The sequence below is a fragment of the Carcharodon carcharias genome, chromosome 7 (assembly GCF_017639515.1).
Source record: "Carcharodon carcharias isolate sCarCar2 chromosome 7, sCarCar2.pri, whole genome shotgun sequence".
Classification (NCBI taxonomy): domain Eukaryota; kingdom Metazoa; phylum Chordata; class Chondrichthyes; order Lamniformes; family Lamnidae; genus Carcharodon; species Carcharodon carcharias.
The window spans coordinates 24334489-24354657 of record NC_054473.1 but is presented as its reverse complement, the minus strand read 5'-3'; the positions used below and the strand labels follow the sequence as shown (position 1 = coordinate 24354657).

Sequence of the window (20169 nt, the reverse complement as noted above, 5' to 3'; positions counted from 1 at the left end):
GAGATAATAAAAGAAAGTTATTTAACCTTTCTCCCTACACGAAATTGTACATTGCTTATGAAGACCTAAAAACTGGAAGAAAACTAATTTAAAAGGAGTTTAAGAGAAACAAAAAAACAAGTTGCTGAATAAAATAAACTTATTCACTTCTATCACAGGAGAAAAAGACGCAGTAAAAATCCAGATCAATGTTAAAAATGCCATATGGGCAAGGTACAGCTTGTACTGCCTTAGTTTTGGTTTTGATATTGATTACAGTTTCCTGGAAAAAATGGCACTGGATAATGGTGGTGTGGCTCGACTAATTTATGATGATTCAGATTTAGCTTTGCAGCTCCAGGTAAGCAGATGATTCATTAAATAATAATTAATAAAGATTAATTCATATCTAGAATCAGATTCCAGCAAAGTCCCCTCATTCATGGGTGGGTGGGGGTAATAGAAAAAGGTGGTGCCATTAGTGCAGTTTGCCTTTGCTATATCAGAAAGGAATTTCATGTGAATAGAAGGAGGAGAAGTAAAGTAGAATAAATGTTTGTCAGGAGTGGAATATTGTGGAGAATTGATAACATTTTGCCTGCTGTACAGATTACATAGGTAAAGAGCCTCACACAAAAATAAAAGGAAACACTGAAGTGATACAAACCTTCCAAGATTTGATTGATCACATTGCTCTGTAAAGAATGCACCTTTTTTTGAAACTCAGCATTGCTGATAACCTTGTTTTACGATGGAATAGCCTCATTTAATTCCGTTCCAATTTTTTACTGAGGGAGGATATGTTTGGGTTAGAATTTGGGTTAATGTGCCCAAGGTGTATAAACTGCTGATACTCACTGTCAAGGTTCACATGAGAATAATGTGAAGTATCAAAGGGCGTCAGGTATCCATAACCTCGATCTGTCCACTTAATAGCTTCAGGAAAGTAGAAACTGGAGAGGTAAAAAATAAAATTATCTTAGAATACAGCTCATAGATTGAATGCTATCTTTTTAACTTCCAGTTTGTTAAGGATTCTATATAGACCAAAAATGGTAGATTTGATTTTTACATACCGTATGTATATTTGCATTTGAGTCCAGGAACTTATGACTTTGTTGTTAAGAGGAAAGCCATCTTGTTCATGGACCATATCCTTCCTCGGGGTAATTTCTCCCAGAAAAAGAATTTCTCCACAGGTGCAGGCTGAAACATTGTACAGTGCATAGCTATCAGCATTTGTGTCAATTCCCCCATGTTATTTACATAATATTTCAATACCAACTTTCCCTCCTGAATCCAGACTCCAACTGATAATTTAAAACTGGAGCGATTTCAGGAGGAGGATAGAAGGAAGGAAGCTAGACTGATGCTGGGAGGAAGAATTTTTGACATTCATAATAAGGATCGGTTGGAACAACATCTGATAAGGATTCTATATATTTGCACCTACCAGTTGAATATAAAGATGAGAATTTTGATAAATAGAAGCTCTGGAATGTTTGCCCTTGTCTTATATGAAGGTGATAGATTTTTGAGTGAAAATGTGAGGGTGGGGTGGCCAATATTTTGGGGAGCCAACTAAGATAGTTTACTGCTAGGTTTAATTCTTGACACAATTAATATTCTGTAGAAGTGCCTATTTTATGTAAAGAAATATTTGTGGGGTGGGATGTGCACAACATAACAGGAAATTTAAAATCACTATACACACACCAAACACTTTGACCATTTCAAAACCTCTGAACCCCACATCTGACAAAATCATTATTTTACATTGGAGTCCCCTAGTTTGACTGCAAGCCAGAAACATAACAAAATATGTTCTCACTTTTTCATAACTCTTAAAGATGCAAAGTGGAAAAAGGTCTCAATTCGAGTCGCCACAACCTATCTTTGAGACAAAACATCCAAAACTTTCAATAACTTGACTTTCTTCACCAGTAATCAAAGAAGAATTCTCTGGGCTATCCTGAATCATATCCCCTTTCCTGTGGGTTCAAAGGGAACACGCTTCTCTTGTGCCATTGCTACAGTTTTAACAACCATTCCCTTTTCTGATGCAACATTTCCTGAGGATTCCTTAGGCATTCCTACTACTGCAATAGTACTACCATTTAGTTTCCAGCAATCAGCCTAAAGATGTCTCACCTTGTTACAGTGGGAACACCTGGGCCTTTGAATGTCACTTCCATCCTCAGCACCTTCCTTTCTGGCCCGAGGAGGAATTTCCTGGGATTCCTAACTGCCCCTTCTCTTCCCTGATTACCTGCCTTCCTTTCATCTTCCCACCTTCTCTCCTTCTCGGGTTTGTGGGGGTGACAGAAAAAGCTTTTGGATTTATGGACTTGTTCATGATTGTCAGTCGACTCCGCTGCCTGTCTAGCTGTTTTAACCCTCTGGTCTTCAACATGGGTTCTAACTACAGGAGGAAGTGAATCTTTAAATTCCTCCAAGAAAATTATTTTCGTAAGAACTTCATATATTGAATCATGCCTTAATGCCTGTATCCAATGGTCAAAATTACGCTGCTTTACCCTCTCAAACTCAATATAGGTCTGTCTAGACTGTTTCCTTATATTCCAAAATTTCTGCCTGTATGCCACAGGGATCAATTCATATGCACTAAGAATAGTCTTTTTCACTGCATGATAATCCACAGAAAGCCCTTCTGACAGTGAAGCATAAACCTCATGAGTTGTACCCACCAATCTACTCTGTAAGACCAATGTCCAGATTTCTTTTGGCCACTTCATTTGCTTAGCCACCTTTACAAAGAAGATAAAGGATGCCTCTGCATCCCTTTCCTCAAACTTTGAGAGGGCTTGTACAAATTTAAACATCTCCCCACTGGGCTTTAGGTTGGAGGTGGTTGTTTCACTATCAGAACCTTCCTCAGCATCTGAGGCCTCTTTTTAAAAGTTCAGTCTTTTAAGTCAGTATTCCCCTTTCTAGTTCTTTCTCTCTTTCCTCCATTGCTAACCTCTCCCTCTGGAGGTCACGTTCTCTTATTGTATTTCATTTCCTTTCTCTCCCCTGCCTTTCTACTTGCTCCCTTTGAAGTACTCTCTGTTTTTCCTTTTCCTATCTTTCTCTTTCTTTTTTATCCTTTTGCCTCTAGCCTTTTCAATTCCAATTCTCCTTATTTTCCCTTTTCTTTTGCCTCCAATTCAAATCCTTGCTGTTGCGACTGAATCTTAGCCAATTCAATTGACTCAGCCCCTGGGGAACGTGGTCTCTCTGGTATCCTTTCCAATTTCAAATGTCACACTATTATCTCAACTGTGTCTACTTTCCTCGCCCCTACAGGTAATTCTAAATCCAGTTTATCCACTAATTCCATTAGCTTACTCTTGGTTCATTTTCGTAAAGCAGTCAGGATTACTTCTTCCATCTGTAAAAAAGTCTTAGCAACCCCCAAAGCCATTTCGAATTCCAACCTGTATCCTATACTTCACTGCAACTCCAATTACTATGCCTAGTACCCCCACATACTCATTTTTTAAGCATTCACAGATCCCACCAAAAGTCAAGCATTTCCAATGCCACAACTGATCCTACCTTATGACGATTATCCTAGACGAGCACCCACTTTGTCATGATCCCAGATGATGTTACTACTGGACAGGTCAGATTCCAAGGTGGAACCCGACTTGATAGATCCTAACTTTTATTTTTGGTTTAGAGATGTGGAGATTGGCTGCTGAACAGAGTCACAAGAGTCAGCTGATGAACTTTAACAAAAGAATAAAACATTTAGTAAACAAGGAAAGATGAACTATATTACAATACTCCTTGCCCACAGCTATACCTTTACAGATGTATACAGATTTGTAAGGATAACATAAGTTACAAAAAGCTATTTTATATTCTAATGTTCACAGTAAGTACATAGTCCATGTAAACCAATAGATGACCTATGGTCAGGCACACCACATTCTGAAACCAAGTGACAGATGCCACCCCAAACAAATACTATGGATCTCTCATCAACTCCCCCCAGATGATTGTCATACTGTGAGCCAACTGGTTTCACTGAACTCAGCCTTTCACACGGAGGCTTCCAATCTCCACTCTCAAAGAACCCACTTTGCAATCTTCTCCCAAGCTATGCTTTTTCTTGGACACCTTCCAAAAGGATCATTCTCCAGGGTTTTGAACTCTCCTTCCGATGTTCCTCTCTTCTGGATTGCCACATGCAATCAAGCTATGCCTTCCATGCACTCTCTCTCAAATGCTCAGCCATGCCATTAGAACACCACTGCTTCACATGCCCATAGTAAAGAGTTACAGACCTTTGGCTGTCTCCTTGGATCTCCTGGCTTCTCACAAACCTACTTTGCTTTAAGTCCATGTTCCGCAGCTTTCTCCCTTTAAGGTTGGAGCCTTCATCTGCTCCTTACTTTTAACTTCACTTAACAGGACCTTTTCCAGATTCCTGTCCTTGCTCTTTGACTTAACTGTCCTCTTGGGACCTTTCCTGTCCCACTCCCTGTTCTCGGAGACTTCTTTAGATTTTGGAACCTGCTCCTGCAATTCCCTCTCCTGTGTCCAGCTTCCCCTGTTTCCTGCCTTCAACTGAACTCAAACTGCTTTTGGTTTTTCTGGGTCTCGCTGTGTGGGCCTCCTGTTGTTAGGCAATAGCAGAGTTTTCTTCTACCTCATGTTTGTTTTAACTCCCCTTCAAGAGTCATAAAATTTAATTAAAATGCAGGTATCTTTTAAAGAGAAACTAAAACTCAAGTTGCCCCCTTTCTTAATATACCAATACAGAAATACAAATCAAACTTAAACTTAAAGCTAAAACTCATTTCTAACACCCACAAATACAAATATAACTTACGTAAACTATCTCTAGTTCCTAACGTGTAACAAAATATCCCTACTTTTATATTCCATTCCTCCTGCAATAAATGACAGCATTTCATTCGCCATTTTGCTAACATATATAACCAATTAGAAATATATAATATTTTTACCTCAGCCTGCACATCAGGGTTGGTTGTGTTAGCAAACACTTTGCACATAAGAGGGAATAGTAGCGTTTGGCCAGTGCTGTACCTAATCTGATGATCTGTGTTGCTTGTTGGTATGTTAATGATTCATTTAATTAGCTTTAAATGAAATGGCTTTTAAAATTGCCTGAATCCTTAAGTTTGTGTAAATGCCTGCACTTATTTGTTTTCCTACAGGGTTTTTATAATGAAGTGGCAAATCCCTTGCTTTTGGATGTTGAGCTGCAATATCAGGAAAATGCCATTTCAGAATTAACAGAGGTCAATTTTAAACAGTACTATGATGGCTCTGAAATTGTGGTAGCTGGCAAGATATCAGACAACAGTCTAGATGTATTCATAGTAGAAATTACAGCTCAAACTGTAAGTACTCAAACTCCTCATACGTGATATTTCACTCTGCAGTGTAGCATTTTCACAAGAAAAAAATCAGCTTTAGAGCAAAACAGATCTAAATTGTTACAGAATATTAGTTCCACTTCTAAAATTTTTGCTACACTTTGAATAGCATCATAAGTGAAAACAAGAACCACAGCAAGTTGGCCAGCAGAAAGGCTTAATTTTACATGACAACTTATTACTCTCAGAAACGTTTCAAAGATTCATACAATGTTAACTACTCTCTTTGGACTGCAGTAACTGCTCTTTTGTGGTAAATGTGGCAGCCTTTTTGGGCACAAAATCTGACAAACAGAAATGTGAGGAATTATTCACGTTTTTTGTGGTTTTGGTTGTGGTCAGGAGGTGGCGGGGGGGGGGCAGTGGTGAGCGGTGGTGTAGGCAATACAGTTCTTAGCTCCTTCTTAAATAGCGCCATTAATAACAAATCTTCCATCCATATAGTACCTTTGACATAAAAAAACCACCAAATGTTTCATAGAGGACTCAAAATGAACATTGTGCTTAAGTGGGCAGATTGGAAAAGCTGATCAAAAGCAGAGTTGGATTTAAAAATTTGTTTAAAGGTTTCAAGAAGTGACACAGGAGGGCATAGAGAGGGAATCCTAGGAATCACAGCTGATAGCTCTACCATTGATGGTGGATGGGAAAGAGGGAAGGATGCGTACATGGTCAGAATTAGGGAAGTGTAGAGCATAGGATAGGGTATAGCAATGGAGAATATCATGGAGGCCCATGTCTTGAACCTTCTAATTTAGAGAAAAGTGTGCCGCCAACAAAGCCAAGGTGACATTGACTTAAATGGGTTAACATTTTGTGTGTAACCTTCATCACATCTTCTGCCTTGCCTCCTTTATTCATACCTCTTTAATCGCCTTTGCCCATCTTTCCCCTTTTGCAAAGTTCACTTTGGGATCTGATCTCCACGTGAAATGCCTTGGGATATTTTGTCATCTTAACTTGCCTTATAAATGTAAATTCTCGTTACTGTTTTTGTTTCTCCTTCAGATGCTGATCAAATTGAATTTTTAAAGCAGCTTTTCAGGTCTCAGAGGTGCTTTACAACCTTGAAATGCAGTGAAAAAACCGAAAGTGCTGACAAAGCTCAGCTGGTCTGGCAGTATCTGTGGAGAGAGAAACAGAGTTTTGGAAGAGTCATATTGGACTCAAAATGTGAACTCTGCTTCTCTCTTCATGGATGCTGCCAGACCTGCTGAGTTTTTCCAACACTTTCTGTTTTTATTTCAGATCTCCGGCATCCACTGAGTTTTGCTTTTATTTGAAATGTAATGCCTGTTTTTGGGTAGACAATCGCAGCAGCTATCTTGCACATAAGATGATTTTCCCTTTGTCTATTTGCATATGCATTTGGCTGTTTTTTTTTTTACTTTTTATTTCCCTTTCTTTAATTTCTGTTCTTTTACCCCCACCCCCCCCATACCCACATCTCTTGTTGTCAAGCCTCCTTTCATTTCTCCCCCTCCACCGTATGTACTTTGCCCTCCCAAATCCCCATTCCAACCTTTCAGTACTCCTTCATCTTGCTACTCTCCTGCCAGGCCTTCAGGCTTGACTCCTCCTTAGATAGTCTACAACTTCTCTCTGTGCTTCTGTTGGCATCCTCTGAAGAGCCCATTGAGGTATTCAGTGCTGTGTCATTACAAGCAGTAACCCCAACTGCTCCATCCTGCTCTTTCACCAATTTCCCAGCCAATGTGCCTGCTGGGGGACAATCTTGCCCAATTCACCACTTCCTTGCTGACCCATGGACTTTGACAGTGAATTAGCTACTATTGCCCCTCTGCATCCCTCCAGAATGTCCATTCACTTGTGAACAAGGCTCTTGTCATCCATGAGCTTGTCATGAATGATTGCATTGACACTGTGGCCTTAATGGATGAGGGGTGACGACAAATTCCCCTTAAATGAAGCCTCCCACCTGGCTATACCTTCCATAACTTGTCTCACCAAGACTACTGTAGTGCAGTGTGCCTGTTATCACCAAATCACACCTTACTCCTCTAACACTTTCCCCTCCTTTGAGCACCTTACCTTGTTCTGCTGCTTTGCCTCTGCACTGAGCAACTTCTCATCCTTAGTGATTTCAACCTGCATCTCAGTTCACCATGCTGTCTTTCCTCTGAGTTCACTGCCTTTCTATCCTCTCTTAATCTCTCCCTCCATGTAAACTCCACAGCCATCCCCTTGACCTTGCCATCTCACATGGTCTTGGTATTTCCATTGTATCAATTATAGATAAGGCCATCTCTGATCACTTTTTAACACTCTCCACCCACATCATGTTCCATTATCCCAAAACAACCTCTTTGTGTGTGTGCCCTTGGAAAAACCTCTGCTTACTCATTTACAACTGGGTTTTAAAAATTCCAATTGTCTAGCCTTTAGCCCTCCTTTCACCACAACATTTCTACAACTGATGATTTGCTCAACCATATTCTCACCTCCACCTTTAATGCCCTTGACCCCATGAAATCCATTATTCTCTCTCACTCTGGCCATTCCCCTTGGTACCGTCCTCATCTCCGATCGCTAAAGTTCAAGGACTCAGACTTGAAAAAGGATAGGGCAGTCAATAGCTTTAACCATTCATCACCAGATCAGGCTGGACCACAGAAAGCACTGTCAGGTCCTGCTCTTGTCTCCCAAACATGCTAAGTCTTCCAGGATCATCCAGGGGTGCAAAAATAACTCCCAGTTCTTTTCTCAGTCTTCTTAAACCCCTTTCTCCTGTCTCCTCCACCCTCACCTCCAACAACTAGTGCAAGGACCCCATGGACTTCTTTGTAACAAAGATTGAGACTATTCGATCAACTGACTCTGCTACTTCCTTTCCGTCTCCTAGCCCATTGACCAAACTTCCTGTAAAACATCCCCTTGACCTATCGCAGAACTTGCATCTTTCTCTATTCTTTCTCCTCTCTCCCTTTATGCCATCTCTGAGCTCCCCTTGTCCTTAATACTCACCTGCTCTTTCCATAACTCTACTCCCACCAAACTGCTGATCTCCCAACTTCTCTTCCTGGCTCCCGCGTTAACTTACGTTGTTAACGGCCTCTCTCTATTCAGATACTATTCCTTTCTCCTTCAAATCTGCCATCATCACCCCCTGAAAACGATGAATACTTGACCCCATCATCCTTGCAAACTAGCACCTCCATCTCCAAAGTCCTTGAATGTGCTGTCACTTTCCAAATCTGTGTCCATCTTTTCCAGAGCTCCACGTTTGAATCCTGGCATTCGGGTTTCCGTTCCTGCCATTGTACCAAACTGGCTCTTATCAAAATCACAAATAACATTCTTGTAACCGTGACAAAGGTACGCCATCCCTCCTTATCCTTCTCAACCTGTCTGCTGCCTTTGGTTGACCATACCATACTCCTCCAATGCCTCTCCACTCTTGTCCACCTGCATGGCTAATCCGTAGCTAGAGAATCACCTGCAATGGCATCTCTTCCTGCTCCTGCATTGTTAGCTCTAGTGTTCCTAAGGAGCGATCCTTAGCTGCCTCCCATTTCTCATGTACGCGCTGTCTCTTGGCGACGTTATCCAAAAACACATTGTTAGTTTTCAAATGGACACTGATGACACCCAGCTTTACCTCTCCGCCCGATCTCTCAACCCTCAGAATGCTTTTTTGACACCCAGGACTGGATGAGGGAAATTTCTTCCAATTAAATATTTGGAAGACCAAAGCCATTGTCTTCAGTCCCTGCTACATACTCCATTCCCTAGACACTGACCCCATCACTCTCCCTGGCAACTATCTGAGGCTGAACCAGACTGTCTGAAACTTGGTGTCATATTTGACCCTCAGATAAACTTCTAACCACATATCTGCACAGCCACTGAGACTACCTATTTCCACCTCCATAACATCAATCGACTTCATCCCTGCCTCATCTTATCTGCTGCTGAAACCCTCATACATGCATTTGTTACCTCAAGACTTTCCCATTCTAGTGCACTCCTGTTCGACCTCCCACCTTCTACCCTCTGTAAACTTGATGCAATTCAAACTCTGCTGTCTATGTCCTTATTCACATCAACTACTTCATCCATTACCCCTGTGCTCACTGATCTACATTGTCTTCTGATTAATCATCTTTATTTTCAAATCCCAGAATGGTCTTGACCCTCCCTATCTCTGTAAGTTCCTCCAGCCCCACAGCCCCATGTGGCATGTTTGAGCTCACCCAATTCTGAGCATCATTGATTCTAATTGCTCCACTGTTGATGACTGTGCTTTCAGCTGCCTTGGTCCTAAGTTCTAGAATTCCCAAGCTAAACCTCTCCACCTTGCTTTCCTCCTTTAAGATGTTCCCTAAAACCTGCCTCTTGGACCAAACATTTGTTCATCAGCCCTAATATCGCCTTATGGGTCTTAATGTCAAATTTTTGCTTTGTAACGCACCTGTGAAGCACCTTAGGACATATGTTAAAGGCAATATATAAAAGAAAGTTATTTTTGTTAAGATAAACGCATCCTTCAAGTGTGCTTTCAATGGCTGAGGAGATCAGTTTACAATCTTATTTGGTGTACAGCTGAATTAAACACTTCCATCCACACCAGTGTGGCAGTCCAAATTATGTGCTGAGGTTCTGAAGTGGAACTAAACCCTTGATTTTCCGACTCAAGAGCAAGAATGCCAGCGATCAAACCAAGTTGGCAGCCAGTGCATGAACAATATGATTTATTGTGATTATAAAGTTCCCGCATTCAGTTTTTTTATCTCTGACAACATGCCATAGTTGATTTTACGTAAATTAAAATGTCTTCCCAAGAGCAGAATGATTTTTTTTATGGGAGTCAGATTGAAATCTTTAACGTCAGCAATTTTGATGATGTGATTCCCTTGCAGGCCAGCAGTAATTTATTTCTTGAAGGTAAAGTCAACATGTCAGAGGCAGAGAGCATTCTTCAATATCAGCAATATATTTTTGCTGACTTTACTGAGAGATTGTGGGCATACTTGACTATTCAACAACTCTTAAAACAAAGGTAAAGTTGGGATTTCTTGCTTTCCACAACATCATACCATTGGTGATTAGTAAGCAAAACAGGATGAGCTCATATTTGAATAGATTTCTGAGCAATTTAACAGATATAACACAATAAGCTTTGATCATAAAAGGAGAATGTAGTGTGTTAGCCAATCTAAGTTAAGGCAGCAGTGGGGAATGACAATATGCCCCTCAGCACCTCTGCAGCTGGGAAGGGGAAAATGCTGACCAAATTGCTCTCCCTAATGATTATCAAAATTTCTTGCTATGGGTACAGTAGCATAGTGGTTATGTTAAGGCCTGGACTAATGATCCAGAAGCATGCGTTCAAATCCCATCATGGTACCTGGTGAATTTAAATTAATTCATTTTTGGAATAAAAAGTTAGTGTCAGTAATGTTGACCATGGGCGGAATCATGCCAAATTTGCACTAAGTGCAATAGCGGGTGGGAAAAGTGATGTTTTACCCGCCGGCCGCAATGGCAGCTTTTCATGCCATATCATCCCAATCCAGCCTCGTTAATCATACATTCCTTGGAAACACGCCATTCCGATGGCGGGCAGGGTCTCACCTCGCCGCTTCCTCATGTCGGGTGCCATATTTAAAGTGCAGCCGCGTGCACACCTCCCAGTGCCTCAAGCCCAGGACTGCTGCGCAGAAAACATGACCCTGAAAGTCAAAAAGATTGTAGCCCCCTGATTCAGTGAAGCATCCCTGAAATGCTTTTTTGAAGCTGTGGAGGCCTGCCACGATGTCCTCTAACCCCGCTCTGGCTGCAGGAGTCCTGCAATCTCACCACTCCAGCTTAGTAGGTGATGGCAGTGGTGATCAGTGCCAATGCTGCATAGAAGAGGTTGGCCATCCAATGCAGATAGAGGATGAATGATCCGTGCAGCCAGGGTAAAGCACCATCTCATCATTCAAAACTCACACATTCAAGCCCATCACACATTCACTGGCATCTCTCTCACTGCCAGCTTAAGGGACACCACCACTCACTCTCTCACACACACCCTCACATTTCCATCTGGCCTCATCTCTGCAGACTGCCTCCCCAGTCTTCACCATCTTGAGGCCATTTGCACAGATCAACATGTGTCCCCCGCCTCCACACCCTCAGAAAACCCTCTTCCCCAGTACAGCCCTTACTCTGCAGCTTATCTCCTTGCCTGAGGCCACTTCTTCCCATTCCGCAAGCAAGCCCTAGCCATGCAACTGTTGAAAAGCCACCCCCACCTTATGGCTGGTCTGGTAGGTAGAGACCCATCCGTAAGTCCCTCAAAAGTGATGTGGTGCTGTCTACGAAATCTGGTGCTGATGACTGCGAGTGCTGCCCATAGCAAGGTAGGCAAACAAACCTTAGCGAAGTGTAGCTCGCCAGGTGCACATTGCTTATGTACAGTTGTGAACATGTCACCGTGCAATCACGCCAACATGCTCGGATGATCCAGAGTGGAGGGAATGATTCCAGCAAACAGGGCTTTTAATGATATGCAGTTGTATTACAATGAAGTTCCCGACGTCTGATGGTGGGAAATGCAGCCCGCCGTTGACGAGCAGAGCAGACGATTGCAAACTGGCTTCACGATGTTGTGAAACCGATTTTTGGCTTCCTTGCCACATTGTCCGCTCACGCCACTAAACACGCCCGCCACCAATGGGCACAGAAAATTCCACCCCATGAAATTACTTGGTGAAGCTGCAAAACAAGATGACATGCATGCTGAACAGCAGAAGTAGTAGGTTATAGACAGAGTTTAGCAATCTCATGACGAACAGATCAAAGCTCTTGCCGCATCCAGTCATGAATGATAGTGGGCAATTAAGCAACTAACCGGAGGAGGCTTCAATCATCCTCGTCCTCAATAATGGCAGAATGTAGCACAGGAGTGAAAAAGACAAGGCTGACCATTTGCAACCATTTTCTGCCAGAAGTGCCAAGTGGATAATGCAACTCAGTCTCTTCCTGAGATCCCAGCATCACAGCTGACAGTCTTCAGCTAATTTGATTAACTCCATATGATATCAAGAAGCGGCTGAAGGCACTGGATACAGTGAAGGCTATAGGCCATGTAAAGATTTGTGCTTATGCCTATCAACCATCTACATGGTCAGGAGTGTGATGGAATACTCTCCACTTGCATGGAAGAGTGCAGCTCCAACAGTCAAGAAGCTCAGCAACCTAGGACAAAGCACCCCACTTGATTAACACTCTATCCGCAATCTTAATCATTCACTTCCTCCACCAGTGGCCTACTGTGACAGCAGTGTCTTCAAGATGCATTGCAGCAACTCCCAAAGCTTCTTAAATCAACTTTCAAACCTGGGACCTCTCCCAACTAGAAGAACAAGGGCAGCAGACACTTGGAGGCACCATTGCCTCAAAGTTCCACCCTAAGCACATCCAACTTGAAATTATATCACTGTTCCTACATTGTCACTGGGTCAAAATCCTGGAAATCCCTTCCTAATAGCACCATGATGTATCTACATCGCAGGGATTGCAACGGTTCAGAAGACAGCTCACTACGAACATCTCAAGGACAATTAGGGAAAGGCAATAAATGCTGGTCATGCCAGTGACACTCACATTCCATGAATTAATTTTAAAAGGCACTTCTATTGTTATGATACCCATACAGACCATTAACTTCTAAAAAGATATTTGAATTCCCAGTCACCGACTTAAATGAGTTGCACGACAAGATTTCCCATTTGAAGACTTTTACATTAAAATAACAAACTAAAAGCAACATTCTGATGAAGGGTCATATGGACTCGAAACATCAACTACATCCCTCTCCACAGATGCTGTCAGACCTGCTGAGTTTTTCCAGGTATTTTTGTTTTTGTTCTAAATTTTCTAGATTTCCAGCATCCGCAGTATTTTGCTTTTATATTATATTGACTAAACATTACTTAGTAGGCAATACTCTAAACTACAGAATTGATAACCTTTATCACTGTCTTAACTCAACCAATAATACATATGCAACATGCTCTCCATCAGGACAAAACAGCCCACTTGATTGGCACACCGTCCACAAGCATTCACTCCCTCCACTACCGACGCACAGTGGCAGCAATGTGTACCATCTATAAGGTACACTGCAGGAACTCACCAAGCCTCCTTAGACAGCACCTTCCAAACCCACGACCACTACCATCGAGAAGGACAAGGCCAGAGGACACATGGGAACACCACCACCTGGAAGTTCCCCTCCGAGCAACTCAGCGGCCTAAATTTTACCTTTGGTGGGCGTGCGCGATCAGCGGCCCAGGAGTGGCCCACGACTGCGATTTCATGCTGGCTGGTTGTTAATTGAAAAGTTCAGCAATGCCAGGGCGGGGGTGGGAAGAGGGCGGGTGATGATGTTTCCGTGGGCGTGGGTGAGCGCTGTGAGAAAGCTCCCTGAAGGCAGACAGCTGCCTCAGGGAGCTGCAGACCTGAAAATCATCAAATAAAGTTTTAAAAATTAGCAAAAAAATGTCCATACATCACAATTAGGCACCTGAAAATACAGCTGATAGAAATGCAGTCCACAGATTTTTATTTTATTCCAGAACGGAAATCTCATCCAGCCCTTGGATGGGGTTTAATGAAAAGTGTAAAGGCCACCTGGCCGATTCACCCGTCCGCCAACCATAAGGTTGGACGGCCCATGAAAAATCAGAGACAATTGCACCATTAGTGGGCTTAATTGCCCTTTTAATTGTTGGTGGGTGCCCTTCTGACTTTTGTGCACACCCACTGAGCAAAATATCACCCTCACCCATCGTCATCTTGCATGATTTTACGCCCGATCAGGTCACGTGTGCCATCCCGTTGGACGTAAAATTCAGCCCACCATCCTGACTTGGAAATATATCGCCATTCCTTCACTGTCACTGGGTCAAAATCCTGGAATTCCTTCCCTAAAGGCACTGTAGGTGTACCTACATCACACGGACCACGGTGGTTCAAAAAGGTAGCTCACCACCACCTTCTCAAGGGCAATTACGGATGGACAATAAATGTTGGCCTAGCCAGCACTGCCCACATCCCAAAAATGAATTTTAAAAAACTCCACAGGTTTAGTCTTTTCAGGAATCAATCTAAAGTCACTCCCAACTTCCAACAGGTTCATGTCTCCTCGTTTCACCAAGTTGTAAGCCAAGTGACCATTGCAGTGCACTTCGGAGAATTCCCGAACTGACTACCAGCAGTGAAGCCCACTCTACAATTTCTCTTCCTAGTCTCATCAGAGCAAATCTTTCATGGTCTTTAGAGTGCCAAGGGATGTATCGCTTCATCCAGAGACCATTTTCTCTCTCACATTCTGTCCGATAGCTTACAGGGAACCCACAACTTTCTCCTCTCAGCTGACCAAACCAGCTGCAGCCCTTGGCCTTTGTGAGACAGCTTGATCTCTCTCTCTCTCTCTCTCTCTTTTTCTGTCCAAAGACTCTGGGACCAAAAGTCTGTACACAGTCAGCCCAGCTGTTCCTGCCTTTGTTTTCAGATGTGAACATTTTGCACCTTGCTATCAATAAGTCTCAACTTGGGTCTTTGGCTTGTTGCCAGACAGAACTTCACTACTTCATTTTACCCTGAATTAAAGAGATAGCCCAAAATATAATCATCTTCTAAAACCTCACATTTGTAACAATATGGATGGGGATGAAAATAGATTTGGATCGTCTGTGAAGATCCCTTGGTCAAATAACCTACCAACACTAAGTCCAGTCTCTTCAATGAACAATGGCTAATTGGGGAGGTTGTCTCTGTCTTTGAAAGTATACCCTAGTGTGAGTCATTGCTTTCAGAAGAGAAGGCGTGAAGGAGAAAATTGAACAGAAAGTTGAGAAAAAAATTTGTTTTATTTGTTGAAACATTTATCATTACTCATGCAATCTGTTCCATTTTCAGAATTTCAGCTAGTGCAGAGGAAAAGAAAATACTAATGGACAGAGCCTTGGAGCTTTCACTGAAGTACAGCTATGTAACGCCACTAACTTCTGTGGTTGTGACTAAACCAGAGGAGGAGAAAATGGATGTAATCCTTATGGCTGACAAACCCATTGAAAATGGTGACCTTTTTGTTTAGTTCTTTGGTTTAAATTACTCTTCTTTGGATGTCACTTATATTTTGGTGTAGTTTTTACAAAGGAAATATTTATTGTAGAAAATACTTTGACAGTGATTCTCAAAATTGCTTTTGGTGATTACCGCTGATACAATAATAGGTTCATAAGTCATTCCTCATGCTATTTTAAAACTTCAAAAATTAATAATTCATTTATTTGGATTGTCATTGGTAATTTTTAGACTTGTATACTCCTGCAATATTTGCACTTCCCAAGAATGTATTAACCATGATAACCGTGCAGAGGGCAGTATTTTAAGCAATACATCTGACCTGGGCTGGATAGAAAACCTAAAATGGCATTATTTGGGGCACAAATTCATTAAGAAATCAATTCTACATTTGTTTACTACCTGAACTGGCAGGCAGCTGAGGGTTTAGGATGTTTGATAAACAGCTGGCCCTAAGTTTATGCAGTGGGTTTCATCCCCAAGCAGGAATGCACACTCATCAATCTTCTGCTGAAGCGAGCAGCAGCAAGCTGGAGAAACAGCACATAAATAGGAAACAGGGCTCCTGCGCAATCAACCTGTATCACTGGGGCCTCAGTACAAACCCCTTAACCACTGGTGGAATGACAGAAACAATACTGCACATTACTTCTAAAGACTAAGTTGTGGACTAATCACCTTAAACTGAGCAAATGAGGAGGTTATCACTTGGCTTCAGGGATTTGCATTCACTAAATAAATCAATATATAGGAAAGTGCTTGCCTCAGTGTGTTGACCAGGTCACTGAAATGAATGATTCATGTGTGATGTTGTGCAGCTTCTAAAGAATATCTTCCATTTGAAGGTTCTGACAGAGACACCCAAAGAAAGGAGAAAGGCATTGCACAAAGGCAAAAAAGTTGAGCACACAACTTTAGTGAGACTGACTGACGATCTCTCTTGGATAGGGAATAGCAAAAGGAGAGTGAGGCTATTGGGTTCATGGGAAGCAGCCAAAAAAAAGTGTATTGAACTATGTGAAGGGAGGTGGCAGTAGTACTGTGTGTCATATTTCTCATCTCCCAGAACTGCAAAGCAATGCTGTAAGAAGTCCAATGAGCTGATAAAGGCATACAAGGTAACACCACACTGGCCAATGCTCCTTTTTTTTCTGTCCACCAATACTCTTCACCCACTTAAATTGTATTACTTGCATAACTAACTCTTCACTTTAGTTAAGGCTGAGCAGGTGAGCATGGGCGTTAAACTAGGGATCACACAGTATATGCTCCCACCTCTGCTAATAGCAATTACCTGCATGCAGAACTTTGATATTGTTCCCATTGCTTTAACTGTTGTTATATTAGTTGTCTCATGCCACTTGAAATTCAATTAATTTCATTTTTTAAATTCATTCATGGGATATGGGTGTCACTGGCTGAGCCAGACTTTATTGCCCAAGCCTAATTGCCCTTGAGAAGGTGGTGATGAGCTACCTTCTTGAACTGCTGTAATCCATGTGGTGTAGGTACACCCACAGTGCTGTTAGGGAGGGAGTTCCAAGATTTTGACCCAGCGACAGTGAAGGAACAGAGATATATTTCCAATTAAGTATGGCGAATGGCTTGTCCTTCTAGATGGTAGCGTTCATGGGTTTGGAAGGTGCTGTCTAAGGAGGGTTGGTGAGTTCATCTAGTGCATCTCATAGATGGTGCACACTAATGCCACTGTGCTTCAGTAGTGAATGTTTGTGGATGGGGTGCCAGTCAAGTGGACTGCTTTGTTCTGGAATGGCATCAAGCTTCTTGAGTGTTGTTGGAGCTGCACTTATCCAGATAAGTGGAGAGTATTTCATCACACTGCTGACTTGTGCCTTGTAGGTGGTGAACACACTGGGGAGTCAGGAGGTGACTTACTTGCACAGAATTTCTAGCTTCTGGCCTGCTCTTGTAGCCACAGTATTTATATATATTTTTTATTTGTTCATGGGATGTGGGCATCCCATGAATGAATTTATTTATTGCTCATCCCTAATTGCCCTTGAGAACTGAGTGGCTTGCTATGCCATTTCAGAGGTATTTAAGAGCCAACCACATTGCTATGGGTCTGAAGTCACATGTAGGCCAGACCAAGTAAGGGCACCAGATTTCTTTCCCTAAAGGGCATTAGTGAACCAGATGGGTTTTGATGACAATCAATAATGGTTTCATGGTCATAATTAGACTTTTAATTCCAGATTTTTTTTTTTATTGAATTCAAATTTCACTATCTGCCATGGTGGAATTTGAATCTGGGTCCCCAGGGTCTTTGGAGTACTAGTTCAGTGACAATACCTCTATGCCACCACCATCCCATATATGGCTAATCCAGTTCAGTTTTTGGCCAATGGTAACCCCAGGATGTTGATAATGGGGGAATTCAGCAATGGTAATGCCATTGAATGTCAAGGGTTAATGGTTAGATGCTCTCTTATTGGAGATGGTCATTGCCTGGCACTTGTGTGGTGTGAATGTTACTTATCTCTTGTCAGCCCAAGCTTGGATATTGTTCAGGTCTTGAGAATATCCCCACTTCTGACCTTATGATAGAAGGGAGGTCAATTGTGAGACTTCACCTAATTTATTCAACCCTGTTGCAGGAGAGTCTTGTTCACCATGCATATGTGCACAGACCATCCATTCACATGATCTTCCTTGAAGAACTCAGGAATAGTAGAGTTCCTAAGGAAGAATCCATAATGGCAACTTAGATAGTCTGGGCATTGGTAACAATTAACTCAAGTGTGTGGTGTGAATGAGGACACTATTCAGAAAAGATTATTGCCGGAAGTGAATCTGGATTATAAGAAGGCGCTAGAGATAGTGCTGGCCATGGAAAGTGCAGTCAGAGATTCAAAAGCAGTACAGGGTGTGCAAAATGGGCTGTCCACCACATCAGGCAGGAAACCCCAGTCAAAAAGCGCGCGAATATGCAAGACTCTGCCAAGTAGCGGGAAACAGAAGCTAGCCGAAGAATGAAGAATAAAGAAAAATAACTTAGCAGTGAAATTGAAGAATAATTTCAATAGAGGTGGAAACAAGCAATCTTTTAGTGATTGGCAGTTTAAAAAAAACGAATGCTATTATTGACACAGAATTGGACATATAATGAGGCAGTGCAAGGAAAGATTCAAGCAGGCTTGTAAACAAAAGAAGGAGCCCAATGAAATCTACAATGTAGAAGAGCCTGAAACAACAACAAATTCAGACGTTTACTCATTGTTTAATCTGAAAGTTGGAAAGATTGACAAATATTGGTTCTCAGTCAAAGTAAATGGCAAATCTGTTAGAATGTATGTGGACACAGGAACTTCAACTACAGTAACTGGGGAACATATCTTCAAATATTTGAATAATGGTGAACATCAATTAATTTTAGAAGAAACAGCTGCCAAGCTCAAAACATATACAGGTGAAAACAAATAAAAGGCATAAGCAAAGTAACTGTCCATTATGGAAGTCAATCGGCAAAGCTAACAGTGTTGGTATTGAGAGGCAGAGGACCAAGCCTTCTAAGACAAAATTGGCTAAGGGAAATCAACCTTGATTGACCACTGAGATTCCAAAAGGAAGCTGTTTTGAAAAATGAGTGTATAAGGACTCAACAACCTGATGAAATTCAGGCTTCCTTAAGCCAAAACCTAGAGGAACAGCAGAGGAAACTCGAAGAGACCCTGCTTGATGACAGAGTTCTAGATGAGGTGAGCAAACTTCACAGGGAAAAAGAAAACTTGTTGAAAGACCTTCACTCACTACAAGATGCCCTCAAGTCAGAGTTTGCACCTCTGGAAAAGAATGAAGACAAACAGAAAGAATTCAGCGCTTCTCTGAACAAACTGAAGAATGAGTTGGCAGAGAAGGCACAACAATGTTCAAGTTTCCAGGAGGCAACAAACAAATACAAAAAAGAGATAGAAGAGCTGAAGCATCATCTAAATGAAGCCAAAGAGGCTTTGGAAGCAAAAATTGCACAATTTTGCAAGAAACAGATAGATTATGAAATTTTAGGAGACTCAGAAACTGAGCTCAGATAAGTTGAGCTGGTATCTGAGAGAAGTCTGTCCAATAGTGAAATCAAAAAGAAGGCTGAAATTAAAGTCTGTACTAGAAAGAAGAAGGCACATAGAAGATACAGAGATACTAATAGGGCTTTAATTCTGGCAGCATACGAATACACTTTCATACATAGGCCTGGCAATTAAATCGCAAACACTGATGCCCTTAATCTTTTGCCTTTACAAGAACATGATGAGCATGTCCCAGTTCCACAGGGACTTGTTTTACTATTAAGTTTCTTAGATTCCTCACCGGTATGTGCTCGATAGATCCGAGACTGAACAAGCCGGGATCAAGTCCTATCTCAAGCATGAGAGCAACAGGGTTGGTCACAGGAGCTCGTATCTGATGAAATGAAACCGTACTTCAAGAGAAGACATGAAATAACCAGCCAGGATGGCATCTTATTGTGGGGAGCATGATTGATAGTTCTTCCAAAGGGAAGGGAACCACTTTTAATTGAACCATACATTTCCCAAATGAAATCCATAGCACACAGCTATCTATGGTGGCCTGGGATGGATGGCAAAATAGAGAGTTTAGTAAAGCACTGTGTGCAATGTCAACAACTGCAAAAGTTGCCAGTGACAGCTCCATTATA

General features: G+C 41.9%; 1 protein-coding gene across 1 annotated transcript in view; it reads left to right on the top strand.

The window, feature by feature from the left end:
• LOC121279984 (inter-alpha-trypsin inhibitor heavy chain H3-like) overlaps window positions 1-20169 on the top strand; it is a 44924-nt gene that overhangs the window by 7149 nt on the left and 17606 nt on the right. The window contains exons 4-7 of the mRNA XM_041191606.1: window positions 159-340; window positions 5172-5357; window positions 10274-10413; window positions 15327-15487. Of these exons, the coding sequence (XP_041047540.1) occupies window positions 159-340; window positions 5172-5357; window positions 10274-10413; window positions 15327-15487 (669 nt within the window). The remainder of the gene's footprint in view (window positions 1-158; window positions 341-5171; window positions 5358-10273; window positions 10414-15326; window positions 15488-20169) is intronic.